Genomic DNA, 19,963 nt, shown 5'->3' on the forward strand with positions numbered 1-19,963 from the left:
CTGGTTACATTCTTTTGTGTACATATTTGGTTATGATGGGGTCCTGTTCCATCGTTATGACTTCATAGTTTCAGTTAGAGGCTCGTAGATACTTGTATGTGGGTAGCAAATGTCATGTGCCCGTGATATATCTATTTTGTACATTAGTCTTTTGCTGTCATAAATGTTGATGTATGTGGATATGTGTACCTGTTTATGAAGCTTATATGAGTTCAGGTTATGTGAGGTTATGTGAATATGGGTTAAGATGATAATAGTATGATGTACGGTGCTCGGTATCTACCTCCGGGTACCCGTCGCGGCCCTCGAGGCGGGTCGTGACAATACGACACCCCGAGAATTCAACTCAGCCAAAATAATTCAACAACACCAACAATCATTATAAAACACAATATAGCATAACTAGTCTCCTTTCCAACATAATGTAATAGTTTTCATTCCAACATCAATACCAACCTTCTCATATTCATTTACTAATCAAGATCATTACAATACAATTTGGAAATATTTCATATCATTTCTACGAAATATTCACAAAATATACAAAGTATACAAATTTTTCACCAACACCTACTTCACCCGAAATTCCCATAAGTGCGACAAAACTACGACGACACATTTTCTTCTTTCAATTTCACAAACTAAAACAACAATTTACTTCTTACAACTCCATTCTCATAATTTCATAAAACTATAATAAATTCACATAATTTTCCTACAACAACTTACAACTAATTTTCATGCCAATTCTAGACTATTATGCTTCCATCTACATCATAAGGTCACAACAACATAACTAACACACTAAATAAAATTTATTTCCCCTTCCTCTACCAATCATACCACACGGCTCCACCTTCATACCCACAACACATAAAGTTCATAATTTCCGTTCACTTCCACATACTACAACATGCATGTAAGTCATTCAAAGCATAAAAGGAATAGAATTCTCACCTTTACCCAAATCTTCCACTTGCCACAAAAATGATTTTCTTGCCAAAATAATTCTACTTCATTGAAGAGCACCTTGAGCTTAGTAGGAATTCGAAAAGAGATAAATTTTTGGACCAAGGATGAAGGCTCAAGATTTTTTTTTTTTCTTGGCCGTGAGGCCTTTTTTTTTTTTCTTTTCTTGCTCTCTCTTCTCTTATTTTTTTCTTGTTTGTTCTTGAAACTTCTTCAAATGGAAGACTTAATAATCCTTTTTATTAACTTCCACATGGATTAATTAACAAAAATTGGGCTTGGGCCTTCTCACTTGGACTTTGGCCGGCCACTACACCCCTTTGGGCCTTTTGTTTCTTTTTTTTTTTAAGCCCAATTAATGTGGTTCTTATTTTGTAATCCCCGAAACTAATTTCCAAAATTTCAGTTTTACCCCTAGCCTTCCTCAGCACTTCCATATTAATATTCTTTCATAAACAACACATGTGTTAAATAAAATCAATTATTACCTTATTCCTTGCAAGCCCAAAATTATTTTCAACTTTCCCGAATACGCGAAAATACGGGATATAACATCCTCCCCCCCCTTTATAACATTCGTCCTCGAATGTTCAACTGACCTTATAGGGTCTCATAATACTTCGGGAAGGGGGGTCTCTTTCTTTCCTTTAGGATTTTCCAAACGTTACAATTGTTATCTCCCTTGTCGTATTTTCTTTTTTTTCGATTCCCGAACTTCGTTGTATTAGGGCTTTCCGGTCTTAACTCGGTGGTGGAACCGATGTCCACTTGTAACATTCGTACCATACTTTTCGCTCTGTCTTTTAAATTTCGTTCAGTCAACGCTTTGCATATATCGCAACACTGACTGCTGGGGCCCACCTGCCGGTCAATACGGTCATACTGGGATGTCATTTACACACATAGACACTTACTATCATTTCACTCATGGTACATCCTCAAACGCTATTCAACTTATTCTGATTTCCAAACGGTGTCGCACTTCCTTCTTTTTCGCCGGCGGAGTTTGCCTTAGCCGACCCGACCTATTTAAGGTTTCTAATCATTCGGCACGTTCTATTTTCCTTTGGGTTATCCCGTAGTTCCCATCGTGGGTTTTATAGCAACATTTATAAAAATTGGGTATACTTCTGTGGGGGGGGTCACCCATCCCGTAATCGCTCCGGTCGGCAAAGACGCTTAACCTCGAAGGTTTAGTGCATTTTGATGCGTTAGTCGATATAATTACGTCGACGACCCCACACGACCTTTGTCACGCGATTTAGGGCAGATCGGGATTTCAGTAAATTTTCGAAAAGTTTTCGTAGCGGGTCCCACCTCGGTTTAAACCACACAATTATCATATCGCCCTTCTGAATTCTCAACGTCCATTTCCATCTGTATATATAACTGTCTCAAATGGTTTTATTAATTTGGGTTCTTACCTTACTAACACTAACACCCTTAAAAGAAAATCACGTAGTATAATAGAATACGGCATCAATCAATGCACATACTTTTCAAGGAAAGGTTAATAATATACCTGGGTCTGCATCTGGTGACGCACCGGGTCCGGCCGCTAGTCAAGCATATACGCGGTTCGAAGGACCGCTAGAACTGGGTGCTCCGCTCCGACCTCTGCCGCGACTCACTGGTGCCGGCACATCTCGCCCCATGTGGCGCATGGCTACCGAAGGAGAAGATGAGCCAGCAACTGACCCAGTAGGCTAGGTTGAACCTGAACCACCCTTGTACGGGCACTCTCTCACAATATGATCTTGACTGCCACAAAATAGCAGGCGCCCGTAGCGCGATAACACTCCCCCGGGATGGGGGCTTCCCACAATAAGTTCCCGGGCATCGGTGGCCTAGACCGACCCGGACCCCTACTCGTCGGCGGCTCGATGCTCGGGAACTCGGCCGGCCCCGACGGACCGCGCCATCAAAACGCCTCGCCTACGGATCAGATACCCCGGCTCTCGACGGAGAAAGGGACCTACCGGATCGTCGAGGCTCGAGGCCATCCGCCTCGAGAATCTCCGAATACCCCGCATCCGGCCCTCGGGGCGGCCTCCCATCACGATCTCTCGTTCGGGACCGCTCACGGCGGTCCTCCATCCTTGGGCGTAAGCCTCGTAATCGGGCGATGTCCATATCGATCCGCGACGCCATCGCCACACAACTATCAACCGATAACCGTCCGCCCCATCACACATCGGGCATTCTCGTCCTCCATATCGCCACGATGGTAGGTGCATACGGCCGCAGAATCAAACCCCAAATTATACTCTGATACTCGCTCGCTTTTAGCCGGGCAGAACTGTCGACTCTCGCCCGCCGCGCACTCCGGGAGGCAAAAAAAAGTGACGGAGAAAAGCGACCGAAACTCGTCCCACGTGGCCGGGGAGCACCCCTCACCCCCGGGACAGCCTCCAGACTCATACCACCAAGAGAAACATCCTGCACCGTGCGGCCGCCTCGACGAACTCGGTCGGGACCGAAGCTCGACGGTGGGGGCCTCAACGAGCGCCGCACCGCCGAACAAAGTCCCGGGGGTCCTCCTCAAAGCCTAGACCCGAAAACCGGGGACCACATGTCGAAAATCCCGAACTCTCGTGCTATCACGCCTCGTCATCATCATCATCACCTCTCGCCCGCGCCGCGAGCCCGTCCCACTACCGAGTCGCCGCAATCGCACGGCCCTCCCTCAACGTCCTATCCTCCGCTCCCGGCCGGGAGCCGGGAGGCTCGGTGCCGGAACCTCGGGAGCGGGCGGCGTGGAGCCGCCTCATCCGGCACCGCCGCCGGCCCATACCCTCTCGATGATGATAGCGTGGCGCAGCCCCGGGCCGGCCGAGGCGCGCATCATGCATAACCGAGCAAGGGTCCGGGGCAACTCTCCGAGCCCGCTAGTCTCTCCCGTTCGCGGCGACCGCCTTGCCCTTCGGGGCGCCCATTGCCTTCTTCGAGGCATCACCGAAAAATACAACAACCGATCGTGAAAGAGTCATCCTAATATCACAGCCTCTATCGCACGATCTAAGATTCAAAGAAAGTGGTAACATCCTAAAATGTCCCGTAGCCTCCCGTTTATAGATGTGGTGCACAACACACCGATAAACAAGACTACTACTAGACACGGCTCGTAGACATTCCGAGGACAAACCGCTCTGATACCACTTCTGTCACGACCTAACCCCGTGGGCCGCGACTGGTATCCTAACTGGATACCCGTACGTACTTACCTAACAGAGCTGGCGTACCAATAGCTAATTCATATTAGATGTACACGGATTCATATCAACATAAAATAAAGCGCACGAAAATATATACATGTATAAGCATACTTAGACTTACGCATAAGCCGTCGAGGCTATCATAGCCGACGTAGTCACCAACTCGTACATACCTACTCGAATGCGTAGCAACCCATAACCCACAAACATGTCTATGTGCCTCTGGCCGACATAACGAGAATCGTAGATGACGGGACAAAGTGGCCCCGTCGTACCCCAAATAAGCATATGTACAATATATACAATAGAAAAAGTTATATACCAAAAAGTATAAGCTCGGATCAAAGGAGCACTCCAAACAACGAACGTGGATCCTATACCGGTGGCGTATCATGCGGTGCGTCCGTACTCGCGGCATGTAGCGCGCCCCCGAAAAAACGAGGGTGGGTAAAAAATGTACCGAGTATGTAAAGCGAAAATGTAACAAATATATATAATCATAGTCTGAACCAGAAGTACAGAAATATAGCGGACAGAATTGAACACGAAATCGAATCAGAAATATAGAGTATAACTATATATGGTGAGTACAGGGTATAGCCGACAGAGTCGTAATATGAATCAGAGGCTCAGAATATATCCGGCGTAATCATAACACGGATGAGTACGAGTGTGGGCGACAAAATCGTAAGTTGGGTCGTAGGTACAAAAGTGTGACGGTAGATTAAATGATACTCCGAATCGACGTACGAGTGTGAGTGCAACAGACAAAATCGATCCGACCCGTTTTCGGAAGTGTAACAAACGTGGTCATAATCCATATCGTACATACGTATGTGTACCGGACGAACGTACATGCGTAATCATAAGCATATACGATACGGATAGATATATATATATATCGGATCCCGCCTAGCAGTGAGGGACGCGGTAACAGTATCCCGCCCTCTAGTGCGGGACGCGGTGGACGACGGATCATATGCCATCCGGCCGCCATCCCCATACCATCACATCATCGGATCATATACGTACGTAAATGTATCCCGGCCCGCACACCGAGGGACGCGGTGAACAATGCGGTGGAATGTGCACGAATAATGAGAACTGGCCGGCGCGGCGAAAGAAGCATTGAGGCGTCCACGAACAGATTAATGAGAAACCATATGCATACAGATCATTATACAGACTCAATGAAACTGAAGTAGGTCAAACGGTAGGTCAAATCAAAGTAATCGGACAATATTCATAATACACGCATATAGGTCGTTTGGGATGGCACAACGATTACATCGAATAACATGTCCGAACCGTTCCGGTATGTCAAAATATATCATAAGGCTCATAAATATAGTCATAATACTTGTCATATAGTAACAGAATAATAATCAAAGTTACCTGTGAATTTCGGACAGAAATGAGTTAGTTAAAACCATACAGGAAGTATCAGAATTTTGTGGGCCCACCTTGGGCCGAACCGAGGTGGCGTACGTAAATTATGGATCATGTGTCTTATGGCGTCATCCAAGAGGGTTTTAGGGCATTCACTTCATTTGTGAAGGTTGCATACATATAAGTTATTTTGCGACAAAATATTTAAAAAAACAATTCAATCTTCTTGAATGAAATGGAGCAAATTTCAATCTCGGGATTACTAGGAGCAGGGTCGTATCTAAGGCTCGCGTCCGAGCCTATTATGTTTAGAACACGCCAAAGAATGAAGGGTGTCATACCCTATTTTAACCTAGGTCAAAATAGTTTACAACATCCCGGGAATTCCGGGGTTATTTAAAGTTAAGAGTCGCCACCTAATTACTTATGGTGAATTAGGGCACCTAAGGTAACTAAAGTAATTATCTAAAGTTGATTTGTTTTTAAAGTCTAAAAACCAAAAAAGATCCGAGATAGGGTTCAACTAACCTAGAGGGAAGGTATTAGGCATCCTCTAAGTTCCATTAATAATGGTTAATCCGAATTGACTTAAATTTAATTAGGCTAAGTATAAGTGTAACGTTTAAAAGTTTAAAAATAACTTGTGAATATTGCTAGAGTTTAAAGTAAAATGTAATAATGTAATAATGTTATAAAAATAAGATTTGTACGATATAATAGTTGGTATGAAAAGATTTTAAGTATTTATCGGAGATGAATTTGAAGATGTAATGATTTTCATGTAAGTGATGTCTTGAAAGTTTTAAGATAGTATCACAAAGCATGGTTCTTTAGTTTCCAAAATATGTAATCATGTTATTTTGGAAATTAATTATGAAAATACATATTGTAAATACTATAAATAATTTAAACATAAATAGAATAGAATGAGACTTGTGGCATTAATCATTAGTTCCTCTTAAATTAATTATCTATTATTTCTAACACTATCTATGCTAATTCTTCTATAATTAGTCTAAGCTAAGTAGAAACAAGAGCAAGATGAAATGTTAGTCAAATAATACAAGTTAAATGCAATAAAGTAAAATAGTGGTGTAAAATGTAATGAAATAGGCCCAGCCTATTTTGGGCTGCTGTGGACGCTGCAGCTGGGCTTCAGCCCAGTTTGTTTCTTGTTTTTCTGGCAGCGAGTAGAACTGGACAGAGGAGGAACAATATTTTCGTTGGGCCTTGGCCCAACACCGAATGCGGAAGACGAGTTCCCGGACCCATACGCGATGTTCATGCATGAATAACAAGGAAAAGGATTAGTATGGAATCGATAAACAAGGCTAACACATAAATATAGACCCAAAAATCAGCAAGTTGAATAGACATAATGTATATATTTGGGGTATATGATTTTAAAGAGTGCCTCAAACATCTTCAACACGTCACACAGACCTTGATGCCTATGCTCTAATGCGTTTATCATATGTTAGTTTATTTGATAAGTGAATTTTAATATGTTCAATCAAATGGATTATCCAAATTTCAATTAATCAATGATGATGCTTCCTATATACTACACGGTGGCAGTCACTAGCAGCAAACAAGTTGAGGCAAGGAGGTGTCATTGTGACAAGTACTTAATGCTGAGATCACACGTATTTAGTGCAATTAGTTAGGTGCATATAAACAGGGGAACTATGCTAATGAGGCTAAGTTCCATCCTTAATAAGATTTAGACAGTTTTATGAGAAGATGACATATTCACAGTTTCATACGATGTGTTTGAGACAGACACTTTAAGAGAAAATAGACATATGCAAGTATAGGAAGAGAGATAAAATAGGTAGGAAAATGCCTTAGTCATGCACAAATCCAAACACAGAATTATACATACAGTTTCGGACAAAGGAACCTTCAATTAGACACATATACATTCCGGGCACAATCATGATAACTCTGTAATCTAGTACACAACCTAGGCCTCACACTTGTTTCAAATCACACATGTAGATGGTATACAGACGAGAGAAAATCTCTTCAACATATCTAACAGGTTCAGAACACAAGATTCTCATTCATAGACAAACAACACTGCATAGTTCCATCGCATGTGAGGCATTTGAGGATATAACTGATCATGCTTCACACTTAAAGGCATACTTCTACTTCAAAATGGGTCATGCATCTTCCAATAGGTATAACAGTGATCTTAATCAACGCATGAAAAATGGAATAAGCATTTTGGACTGCCTCTAATGCATCAGAGATCACAAGTCATTCCAATAACACAGAGACAACATAAGGAGAGTTGTTTATTGAAGAAACTAAGACTCCCATATTCGGTATTAACACTTCTTTATCAGTTTTGTACTGAGGTTAAGTGAAGATAAGTTTAAAATAAGTGGGCTGGAATCTTAAATAGTTTCTCAAATTCATTTGCATATAAAGGCTTCATATCCAACTAATATATAAGGATACATGATTCACAAATCAGTTTAAAACAGGCAATCAGAAGTTGGTTTAATGCCAAATAAGCTTATATCATCTTAAAGCGCACTAAAATCAGAGTTCAAGTCATAGTATCTAAACAAACAGATCTGTAGAGAATACCAGTAGCACACTAACATGATTTAGACTAAACTAGGCGTAAGAATCTTAACTGGATAGAACCCATGCTAACTAATCATATTTTAAGACAACCCATTCTTTAACGTAGATAGGAATCTACCAAAGAGGAAGGGGGGAATTATTCTGAGGGATCAAGCATCAGCTTTCAATATCCAATCAAGCAACTTGTATTGTTAAGATGGCCAAACACTTAAGGTATTCAGAGGAATCGTCTTTGGCAGTTATTTAGATATGACAACACCTAATCCTACAAGAAGACTAATCCTGGATGACCTATATTAGTTGGTTATTGTTCCAAAGAATACTTGCAAACAAACAACGCAAAGAGGAAGGAACAAATACTTCGAAATCCATGTTCAAAGTCATATTTTTAAACCATCCTTAAGGTTCGGACAAGGGCAGATTTGGAATTTGTTTCCATTCTACAATGAAACCCATTCGAACTATACGCAGATCAACATTTGACATCAACCAATACAAAGTAAGGCTACTGGTATTCTAGTACATAACAACTTCAAACAAAGATGTTTCCTTTAAGATTGTAATGCTTATAAAACGAATGAGCCGCAAGGACATAGCTTCTACCTAGGCAGCGACGAACGGATATTTCTAACAAAACAGCGAACACAAAATGACAACTCACAGCATCAAACAAAGTAAAGCTAAGACTATTACAAAATTAACCAAACCATGTTGAAATCCAAATAATACAGAAACGCAAAATTAAGAAATTAATTTGGAATACCAAACAGCAACAGAACATACACAGTCTCAAGTCCAAACATGATTTCAACACAGCATTATCAGCTAAGAAACTAAACAGCAGACGATGTTACCTTGTTGTGGTACAGTGAAGTGGGGACGTCAAGCCTCGAATCTACTCTCGTATTGACAGATTCGACACTCGAGTCAACATTAAAGCGCTTCCGTCGTAATTGAAATGCTTTGCCGAACAACGACGAAAGTTAATGAATCATCCAGGATTCAATCTTTCGTCACAATTCTCGTCTTCAACAAAAATGTTCTTTTCTGATTTTAAAGTTCAAAACCAGATGAAAAGAAGGAAACTCAAGGCTCTTTTTTTTTGTGAGGGAAAACATCCCTATCTCACTCGATCTGCCCCCCTCAAACGATTCAACACCCATTATATTTATAGGGTTTTATTTGTATTAAAGTAAAGGGAGGAGCGTATGAGAGAGAGGAAGCGGGGACAGGCGTGGTGGAAGGAGCGTGAAGCGTGGGGGACAACAGTGAGTGGAGAGGAGCGTGAAGGTGGTGTCGGGTGGAAAGGATGAGGGAGAAGGGAGAGGAAAGGGGCGGCTGAAGAGAGAGGAAAAGAGAAAGGGATTAGAGAAGAGGAAAAGGTGCGTTTTAGGTTTTAGGGGGAATAACGAATGGGCCGGTCGGGTCGGGTCGGGTACGAATTAATTGGGCTGGTCTGATTTAAAGAAATGTGGGCTGGTCCAATTAATTAAAGTGTGGGCTGATAGAGTTGAAAAATATTGTGTTTGTATTTTGGGCCATTAATTTGGCTGAAAATTGTGGATTCTTCCTCCGCTATTTAATTATTCTTGGGCTTCTAATTTGATAAATAATACAATATATATTATGTCAAGATAATTAATAGTTAATATGTAGAAAAATAAGGATTTAGCAAAGTGTTTTCTTGTAATTGATTTGACGAGTCCAAACCCGAAAATAAAATGATGACGAACCATTTTAAATTTGTGATAAAGTAATGCTCCTAATGTTGAAAATGACAGTAGCGATATTAATAGTAGTAGCAATAACAATAGTGAAAAATAAAGTATTTAGCTCGTCAGTAAATTTAGAAACCCGAGTAAATTAAATAAAGGAGGGACAAAATTGGGTGTCAATGATGCCCCTCTTCGACCGGAGATGATGTAAGAATCTTGGCGAAGAAGTTGACTTAGTAGCAATTTTGTTCGACCAATAAATATAAACTTGTAAGAAAGTACTATTTAGGAGAATTTGGTGGAAAATATTATGAGGACAGAAGGAATTTTGGAAAATTATGACCGAACCTCAGTTTTGAGTCGCCTACATATCTCGGGCTGTACGAGAATCAGGCCATGTGTAGTTCGAAAGTTTTGTGGGCTTATGACCGTGCGGGGGTTGTGGACAGATGACAAGAATGTTCGAGAATGAAACATATGTTTATAGCCTCCTAATTATAAATGTGGTGCACAACACACCCATAAGTAGGACTCTACTAGACACGGTGTAAATTCTCTAAAAATGCCTCAGTGTTGGGTTATGGAAACGCTGGGGATGTAGAAGGAATGTAAGATTGTGAAAAGAGTTGATTGAAATAGAGTATTAGTATGGAATATGAAAGAAAAATTGACCTACGTGGCACGTGTTTGTGGACGTAGGCGGAGTTGAGTTCGAGAGAGTAGATCCGTGACCTTTGCTTATGAGTTTGATATTCCTTCGAAGATGTTTGCCCCAGTTCACTGCGTAAGATAAAGTTCCACGTTGCGCTGTGTCTCTGCACGTACATTGTATTTTCTGTCAAAGCTGAAATTTATGTCACAATTAGTAATAAAGTCTGGATAAAGTTGAAATTTATAAAGAGTGTAAAATGATAATAAATATGGGTGTGGGATTGAAGATGAAGCCGTGTGGCTTATGATGAGGCAGTGTGGCCAAATGTAGTCTCTGATTGTCTTCAGGGACTTGAATGAATGTGTGATGCGTATGCCGAAGATGTAGTAATATCTCCAGTTGTATTTGGAGATTTTAATGATAGTAATAAGGCATCCGGCTGTCTTCTGGGACTTGATGATAAATGATGTCTGCAGAATTTAAGGTAAAGTTGTTAAAGTAGGTAAAGTGGATGATAAAGTAAAGTAATAAAGTAAGGAGTAAAGTAAGTGTATAGCCGTTTGGCTTATGCAGGTGAGGCTATGTAGCCATGTGATGTCTCCGGTTGTTGTCGGGACTGGATGATAATCCCTGCAAAGTTCAGGGTAAAGTCATTAAAATTGGTAAAGTGAATGATAAAGTAGAGAGTAAAGTCATAGTGTAGCCGTCTGGCTTATGCGCGAGGTCGTGTAGCCGAACGATGCCCCGGTTGTCTTCGGAGACTTAATGATGATCCCTCCGGTTGTCTTCGGAGACTTAATGTTGATTCCTGCAAAGTTCAGGGTAAAGTCGTTAAAGTTGGTAAAGTGAATGATAAAGTAGAGAGTAAAGTCATAGTGTAGCCGTACGGCTTATGCGTACGTGAGGCCGTGTAGCCGAATTATCCCCCTTGGTTGTCTTGAGAGACTTAATGATAATCCTGCCAAAGTTCGTGGATAAAATCGTTAAAGTTGGTAAAGTAAATGATAGAGTAATTCGTAAAATTGGCAAAATAAATGATAAAGTAGAGAGGGGTCAGTGATAGTATAGCCGTTTGGCTGATGATGTCGACGGTGTCAAAACTAGCGACACGTAATCCTGATTTAATCCATCTTCAATCTCGATAACCTACAAAACAGGCATAATTGTTAATAAAGTCATAGAGTTATTGTAATAAAGAATGAAAGTAGAGATAAAGTTGGAAATAAAGCCGTTTGGCTTTTAAGGCGAGGCTTCTCGGCTACGTTGATGGACTTGACTGTTGATCTCGCGATTTTAGGTTCCTGCACTCAAAGAAAAATTCTTAGTTTGGGAGGGGGAAAGTTGATTCGTGTTGACTCGAAGCTTGACGTTGTTGACGCTCCGTTTGTCTTGTTTGTTTGGATCTTGTGATCTCCGTTCAAACCTCGGTAGAAAGTATTTCATTTGAAAGATAGGTATGTAAGTATATGTATAAGGAAATGTAACTATATGTATATAAGTTGTGAAATATATATGTAATTGTATGTATATAAGGAAAGATATATATGTAAGTATTGGTATATAAGTTGTAAATATTTCTGCCAACCTCGGATTGTGACACAATTGAAAAGTCATTTGTCTATACTATTTCCTCTCTGGTAGTCTTAATCTTGTTGATGTCCAACCATTTTTGTCTATACGTTTCCAAAATATGCCCCAGTTTTGTCTCAGAAGGGTGTACTAAACTCATGTTGTGGTGTGACCGAACCTTGTATAGGTTGCCTACGTATCCCACCAAATAAATTATCAAAGTCTTATTATAAGGCGTACAAAGCCCAAATGAAAATGATTAAGTCCTATTGTAAGGCGGACAAGCCTAAATTAAAATGTTTAGTCAAATATAAGGTATAAGTCACTGTATTGTAGACTTAGGGTAGATAATTTACTTTAAAGTACTAGTCTTGTCTTTATATATTTCTCATGTGTATAAGTACTAATACAAATTATTTCTTGTCAATAGATTTCTTAACCGTACTTATAAAACGTAATTAATTGATTCTTGATTTGTATATCATGGTTTTGACGTATTACAGATTTGTTATCGGTTATATACGTCTATTCTTAATTACATTTAAAAAAAATACGTATCTATACACAATTCCGGATTTTTTTTTTTTTTTTTTTTTCATTTGATTTTTCGTGGCCGACATGCTTTATAAAAAGCAGCCGTTCCACTTTTAAAAAAGTCTTTTACCCCTCAGGTGAAACCCCGATGGCCGACAACTTTATGAAAGGAGTATCTACTTTCCAAAAGCAAAAACGCCAGACGGCATCTTCAAGATCGCCCGTCCACTTGTAAACATCCGTGCATATAGAACCAATGCGCATATACGTCTCGGTATCCTTCCTTATGAATCCAATCCAAGAAAAAAATGCAAGGTAATTCGGGACACTACGCTATCGATCATCGCATGATTTCGCTTTTGATCGCTAACAATCCTTTGATGATGGATTGTACTCTTGAAGATCCAATTTATTCATCTTTTTATAACCCTACCCTGTGTGATGGTCATATTCTGAATATCTATTTGTATACACTAATAGTAATTGTTCTAAATAAATTAGCTAATGTATTATAATGTTATGGGTGCAGGGATGTGGAGCGAAATGAGCGGTGGATTTGGATTAAGTACCCAATTATTTGGGAGAACTGAGAACCAGGAATTGTTGTTATGTGACAACAATCAAGAAAGGATAATGACTAATGATCGTGTTGAGGAAAAAGGGAAGCAAAAAATGTTGTCTCGAGAAGCAATTTCAAAGTACTTTTACATGCCAATAATTCAAGCAGCCAAGGAACTCAATATTGGGGTGACATTTTTGAAGATAAGATGTAGGGATTTGGGAATTCGAAGGTGGCCACATAGGAAGTTGAGGAGTCTTCAAGCACTAATCCAGAATGTTAAGGTTCACTCTCTCTATATACACATCTTTTATACACTCTTGTTTCAATTGCATATAATATTATGGTGATGAAAAAAAAAAAATTCACTTTGTAATGATATTAGATTCTCTTAATATTTTGTTTAGAAAAAGAACGTTAAGATTTATTCTCTATATAAACATGTAACCCTTGTTTCGGTTATGAATATTTACAGGAATTGAAGGGGGGAAGGAAATGGTATGGAACAAAAGTGGAAGGATGTGATAGATTCATTGAGGAAGAGAAGAAAAGGATGGAAGAAATTCGGACATGGAACTTGAGGAGAAAACAAAGAGATTAAGGCAATATTGTTTCGGGGCTAACCACAAGAGAAGGCTTAGCGGGTATGGCGGAATTGCGTGCTTCTTTTGGTACTTCATCGCGATAGTGGTCCGATTGGCAGACAATGATGCTGCTTATCGTTATGGCCATGGAGAGGAAGATGATGAAGATGAAGTCATTAAGTTATTTCTTTCAACGTTTCACTTCCGGTCCCCAACCTTGCATGATTGAACTTTGCTTTTATGTTTTTTTTTTTTTTTATGTGTTCCTATTAGCTACTCGAAGAAAGTAGTTGGGACAATGGTACCCTTTCAAATTTAATCGGTATTAGATTGGCTTTGCCCTTTGCTTTATCTGAATCTTGCAATTGCTGACTTGATACTATGCGATATCCTTCAAGAATATGCCCCGTTCGACGCGCAATCTTTGCACAATCGCAACCATTATATATTTCAACTTCCGCAACTTGAAAATCCGATTTAGTTCTCCACGTAGATTCTCAATCTCTTGAGTCAAGCGGGCGATGTGTTCATCATGTTGGATAGTAGTTCGTGTTCGTTCTAAGTCTCGGGAGAATCGTTAGAGACCACAATGTTTTCCAAACCGGTTGAAATAGGTGCGGCGGATCGATACATGACGATTTCCTTTCCTTGCACAACCCAGGTACGTCGAGGTAGTGATGACGTTTTTGATCTTGTACGATAAGGAGGGTCGGCCAGCTCGAGTGTCAACACGAATCAACCCTTTTGGGAATAATAAAAATAAAAAGGAACACAATAATGCAAGTGATGTCACTATGGTCACGTAAAGTCAAGTAGGTCGTGGCAAATAATTCATCAAATAAAGTCAAACAAGTTGTCAAACAAATGTACATGAATATATCAACCAATAACGCGTCCTAATATGCATGTGACCTTTTTGTGCCGAGAGGTAGGCCTAACGTTTGTTTGAAGGGTAAAGTGTGCCATAATACGTCATTCCATTGCTTTTGATTAATTAAACAAATTCTATTTCCCCAAAATAAAGTACAAAGTGTAATATTTATTACATAAAGTATTTCTTAATACAATTTCTACGTCTAAATGTACAGCTCAATTCTGTGATGTCACTGGTCTTCGTCATTTGTTGTACTCCAATGCGGATCCATACCTGTCATAGAAATGTTAGTTGTTCCCTCCCTCCTAAAGTTTGATTAATTAAAACAAATAGTCAATATTTAGGCACAAGCATTCTTCAAACATGCACATAAAGTATGATTTAGTGTCACTGTGGTCGTGGCCCCGCTTGGACGTTGGGTAAAGTCATCTAATGGATTTAATACACCAAGGGTATTAAACCTCCTAGGTCATGAAATGTATGCCCCTAGTAACGGTATTGGTTTAGCTCTATCTTAGGTTGACTAAGAGTTGGTTTACTATGACACAAGGTTCCCCAAGCGACAACTTGGGAGTGGAAAGTACGTGGTCGTCGATCGCTACGCCGCCGATCGACTAAATCCACAAGATCAATCCAACTAAGGGTGATTTAGTAGTGCACGAGGCACAACCGCGAAGCCGTTGTATGTGTGTGTATTTGTAAAGAGTTTTCCGGATGAGTTTATAGGAAGTATGAATATTAACGACAATTTATCAGCAAGAATACTCAACGATTTATATCAAACAAACAATTAATAGCATGTAAGCAGTTTATAGCATGTGAAAATAGTTTAAGCGAATAAAGCAACTAAGTTAGCACACAGAGCCTAATTAAGAAAAACTAAGTCCGTTATGGTTAGAACCTAGAAGTCCCACGTGAGTCGCTGTCGTTTCATACCCTATTTTAACCGGGTCAAAATAGTTTACAACATCCCGGGAATTCCGGGGTTATTTAAAGTTAAGAGTCGCCACCTAATTACTTATGGTGAATTAGGGCACCTAAGGTAACTAAAGTAATTATCTAAAGTTGATTTGTTTTTAAAGTCTACGAAACCAAAAAAGATCTGGATAAGGGTTCAACTAACCTAGAGGGAAGGTATTAGGCATCCTCTAAGTTCCATTAATAATGGTTAATCCGACCGGACTTAAATTTAATTAGGCTAAGTATAAGTGTAACGTTTAAAAGTTTAAAAATAACTTGTGAATATTGCTAGAGTTTAAAGTAAAATGTAATAATGTAATAATGTTATAAAAATAAGATTTGTACGATATAATGGTGGTATGAAAAGATTTTAAGTATTTATCGGAGATGAATTTGAAGATGTAATGATTTTCATGTAAGCGATGAGTTTAGCGAAATTGAAACTTTAGATAAAATTGTATTACTATGATAATGCCGATCAAAATCTAGTTTTATTATACGAAAGACATGAGTTTCTTTTTGTTGACTTTATTTGATTATGTTAGACTAGAAGTATACATAGTTGAATAAATCTTAAAAATGATGTTTATAAAGTATATTTGGATTAGTATTTATATATTAGTGATGTCTTGAAAGTTTTAAGATAGTATCACAAAGCATGGTTCTTTAGTTTCCAAAATATGTAATCATGTTATTTTGGAAATTAATTATGAAAATACATATTGTAAATACTATAAATAATTTAAACATAAATAGAATAGAATGAGACTTGTGGCATTAATCATTAGTTTCCTCTTAAACTAACTATCCCTTATGCTAGAGCTAAACCTATTAATTTACTAGAAGTTCATCTAAAATAAAAATAAGATAAGATGTTAGTCATATAAAGCAAATAAAATACACAACAAGTAAAATAAGGAAGAGAGGAAAAGGTTAAACGGATCTGGCCCATTTATTAGGGCCCATCCGTTGCGAACTGCTCACGTCATTGGGCTTGGGCCCAATGAATTTTATATTGCTGCTGCGGCTATCACTGTTCATTGGGCTTCGGCCCAGAGTTTTTGTTTCTATTTGTGCTGCGGATGGAACTGAAGGAAGATGACCCGAGGATATTGTGTTGGGCCTTTAGCCCAACACCGAATGCGGGAGATGAGCGAGTCCCTCGGACTCATATGCGGTAGTCATGCATAAAAAGGAAGGGAAAAGGATTAATATACGATCAATGGATAATGTTAAACATATAGAAATATAAACTCAATCTAAACAAAATGCATGATAAACTCCACGTCGATATACGGAACTCACTAAACATCTAAATCATATAATACAAATTGGGACTAACGGGATAGCATGGGCAGACCAAACGGCCTTAAAAATGCAACAATAATCCACTCTAAGTGCAGCAAAATTCTGGCCGAAACGCAGCAGTGGTTTCAGCCCCAAACGAGCATCATAACGCAGCAGCCAATTGCCGAAATGCAGCAGCTAGAGGGCAGCAATTAACCCTCAAAACACGGTAACAAGATTAATGTAACAACAGTTATAACCATAACAATATGTGGCAATAAGCTGCCTCTGAAAATAGCAGCTCAAGGGCAGTATTGGCTCATCAAAGATAGCAGCAACACACAGTAGTTCATGGTCCGAAAATACAACAAGCAAGATGCAGGTTGCAAAGAGCCCAAGAAATGCCCAAAGTACAGCAAAAATTGGCCTTGAAGTGTGGCAACAAGTTTACTCAAAGATGGCATTTTCATCCCAAAAATATAACAACCATTTAGTCAAAACACAGCAACTGTTTTAAGACAGCAATTCAAGTAGTGGTATCTGTTCATTTTAATTCAGCAACAACCCACAAGCCAGGGCAGTAAGCTCATCAAGCATTGCAGCCAAGCAAGTCAACAAGTTTGGGATGTAAACTAGTGGCAGAGACTATAACACGGCTATTTTTACTCTTGAAACAAAATAACGAACTGAGAATAAATAGGATGTGGTCCAGATCTAACACGTTATTTCTAAGCGACTGAGGACATTATTAGCCAAGAGATGGAATAGAGTATATATATATGAGTATTTCTATGGGCATGATTCCTACAACTTCGAGTAGAGGCGAAAGTTCCAAATATACCAATAGAGACTTTTAGAGGCGTACTAATGGACTGTGCATATAGCAATGACCCTTAATTTCGCGTTAATAAGATGTTCCGCCTTAAGCCTCCAAATCAACTACGCCTAGACTAAAAGATTGACACCCGAAACATGAATTTGGCAGAAAAACTTCAGCATGACATTCAAGTTATTAGTATGACTTATGATCAACACTACTAGTCTACTAAACCACGTATATCACCATAAGAGATATCTTTATACCATACATGTGATTTTATAGTCATCTTTAAAAGAAGCAGACTGAAATCAGTATGCTTCCAGTATCCCAACGCACATTATATACATATATCAAAAATCTAAAGACCTAATTTTACAACATAGCACAATATCGACGGAAAAGAAGGAAGAACAAGGCCGGGTATTACCTATTGTCGAAACAGCTGAACGATATGTTCATACAAATAAAGACCCAAACAAGAAACTAAATTGACACTGAATACAATATAAACTAGGAGACTACTTTTGGCTCATCTCTTTGTATATAAACACACCAACAACATACAACTAAGCTAACCAAACAGAACATATGGCTACATTCTATATCTTACGAAACAGTGAATCTAAACTAAACAACAATTATCTTGAATGTTAAACCACACACGAACACAAATTAAACTAAACACGCAAAAATACCAAACTAAAGGAAGAGGAAAAGGTTTACCGACCTTTTATAGGTGCAGTGAACGGGGTCGAGGCCTTGAATCTACTCTCGTATTGACAGATTCGCAACTCGAGTCAACAATTAAAGTACTTTCGTCGTAGTTAAAATTCTTGCCGAGCAACGACGAAAGTTAATCGAATCGTCAAGAATTTAACTTCGTCACAAATCTCATATTTTCAACAAAGAGTATTTTTCTGATTTTAAACAAAATCAAGAACAAAAAAAAAATCTTAAAACTTGGTGACAAAAACTTGTGTATCCTCCGAAACACTAAAAAAAATCCGCCCTTCAAATGATTCAACTAGGATTATATTTATAGGGTTTCATTTGTATTGAAGAAAGAGAGGAGCGTATGAGAGAGATGAAGGAGCGGGGGACAGAGGGAATATGGAAGAGAGAGGAGAGAAGGGAAGGAGGAAGAGTAGAGAGAGAGAGGGTAGAAAGAGAAACGTTGGGGAGGCAAACGGTAGTGGTGGTGATGATAAAAAGGGAAAAGAGAAAGAGAGGTAGGGTAGAGGAGCGGGAGTGGGAGCGTGAGAGAAAGAGAGATGGTGAGGATGAAAAGAGAAAGAGAAAAAGAGGTAGGGTAGAGAGGGAGCGGGTGAGCGTGAGAGAAAGAAAGAAGAAAGAAAAAGATAGCTTTCCTTTTTCTTTCTTTTCTTTTTTTTTTTCTTTTTTCTTTTAGGGATAGATAGCTATTATCAAGATTTTACCCCTTGTAAAATAATATTTTGATGAAATAAAAATTATAATACGTTGTTTTAAAATACGAGCTTCAAAACGAGTCCAATATTGATATACTTCCGAGCAATTGTTTATGAGGTGAAAATTGTTGATCCTTTCTCCTCTATTTAATTATTTTTGGGCTTTTTAATTTGATAAGTAGTACAATATATGATATGTGAAGACACTTAATGATTAATATGTGAAAAAATAAGAATTTAACAAAGTGTTGTCTTGTAATTAATTTGGCGGATCCGAACCCAAAAAAATGAAACGATGACAAACATTTAAAATTTGTGATAAAGTAATGCTCATAATGTTGAAAATAACAGTAGGGATATTAATAGTAGTAGTAACAAAAATAGTGAAAAAAATAAAGTATTTAGCTACCAGTAAATTTAGAAACCCGATTAAATTAAATAAAGGAGGGACAAAATTGGGTGTCAACAAAGGGCAATACTTTACATACCTTAGTTGCGTCTTACGCTCGTCCAAATTCAATTCCCGTTTCGCTCAAAATCTACAAATGGTCACATTTATCAATTGTCAATAGTAAGACTTTTAGCATTCTTTAATTCACTATTTGTCTACGAAAATTTGAAGACTCTCCCTATAAATACGACACCCCGAGAATTCAACTCAGCCCAAAATAATTCAACAACACCAACAATCATTATAAAACACAATATAGCATAACTAGTCTCCTTTCCAACATAATGTAATAGTTTTCATTCCAACATCAATACCAACCTTCTCATATTCATTTACTAATCAAGATCATTACAATAC

General features: G+C 38.9%; 1 protein-coding gene across 1 annotated transcript; it reads left to right on the forward strand.

Annotated features, from left to right (window-relative positions):
- Positions 1 to 13,163: 13,163 nt before the first annotated feature.
- LOC132042277 (protein RKD3-like) lies at positions 13,164 to 13,804 on the forward strand. Its single transcript, XM_059432871.1, has 2 exons — positions 13,164 to 13,487; positions 13,679 to 13,804. The coding sequence occupies exons 1-2, from the start codon at positions 13,164 to 13,166 to the stop codon at positions 13,802 to 13,804; spliced, it is 450 nt and encodes a 149-aa protein (XP_059288854.1).
- Positions 13,805 to 19,963: the final 6,159 nt, after the last annotated feature.

The sequence above is a fragment of the Lycium ferocissimum genome, unplaced genomic scaffold (genome assembly GCF_029784015.1).
Source record: "Lycium ferocissimum isolate CSIRO_LF1 unplaced genomic scaffold, AGI_CSIRO_Lferr_CH_V1 ctg14478, whole genome shotgun sequence".
NCBI classification, from domain to species: Eukaryota; Viridiplantae; Streptophyta; class Magnoliopsida; order Solanales; family Solanaceae; genus Lycium; species Lycium ferocissimum.

Bases quoted from the DNA above. Each gene is read 5' to 3' on its own strand.
- LOC132042277 (XM_059432871.1), top strand. From the start codon at position 13,164: ATGGGTGCAGGGATGTGGAGCGAAATGAGCGGTGGATTTGGATTAAGT. The intron at 13,488-13,678 runs GTTCACTCTCTC...GAATATTTACAG, and splicing joins CACTAATCCAGAATGTTAAG to GAATTGAAGGGGGGAAGGAA.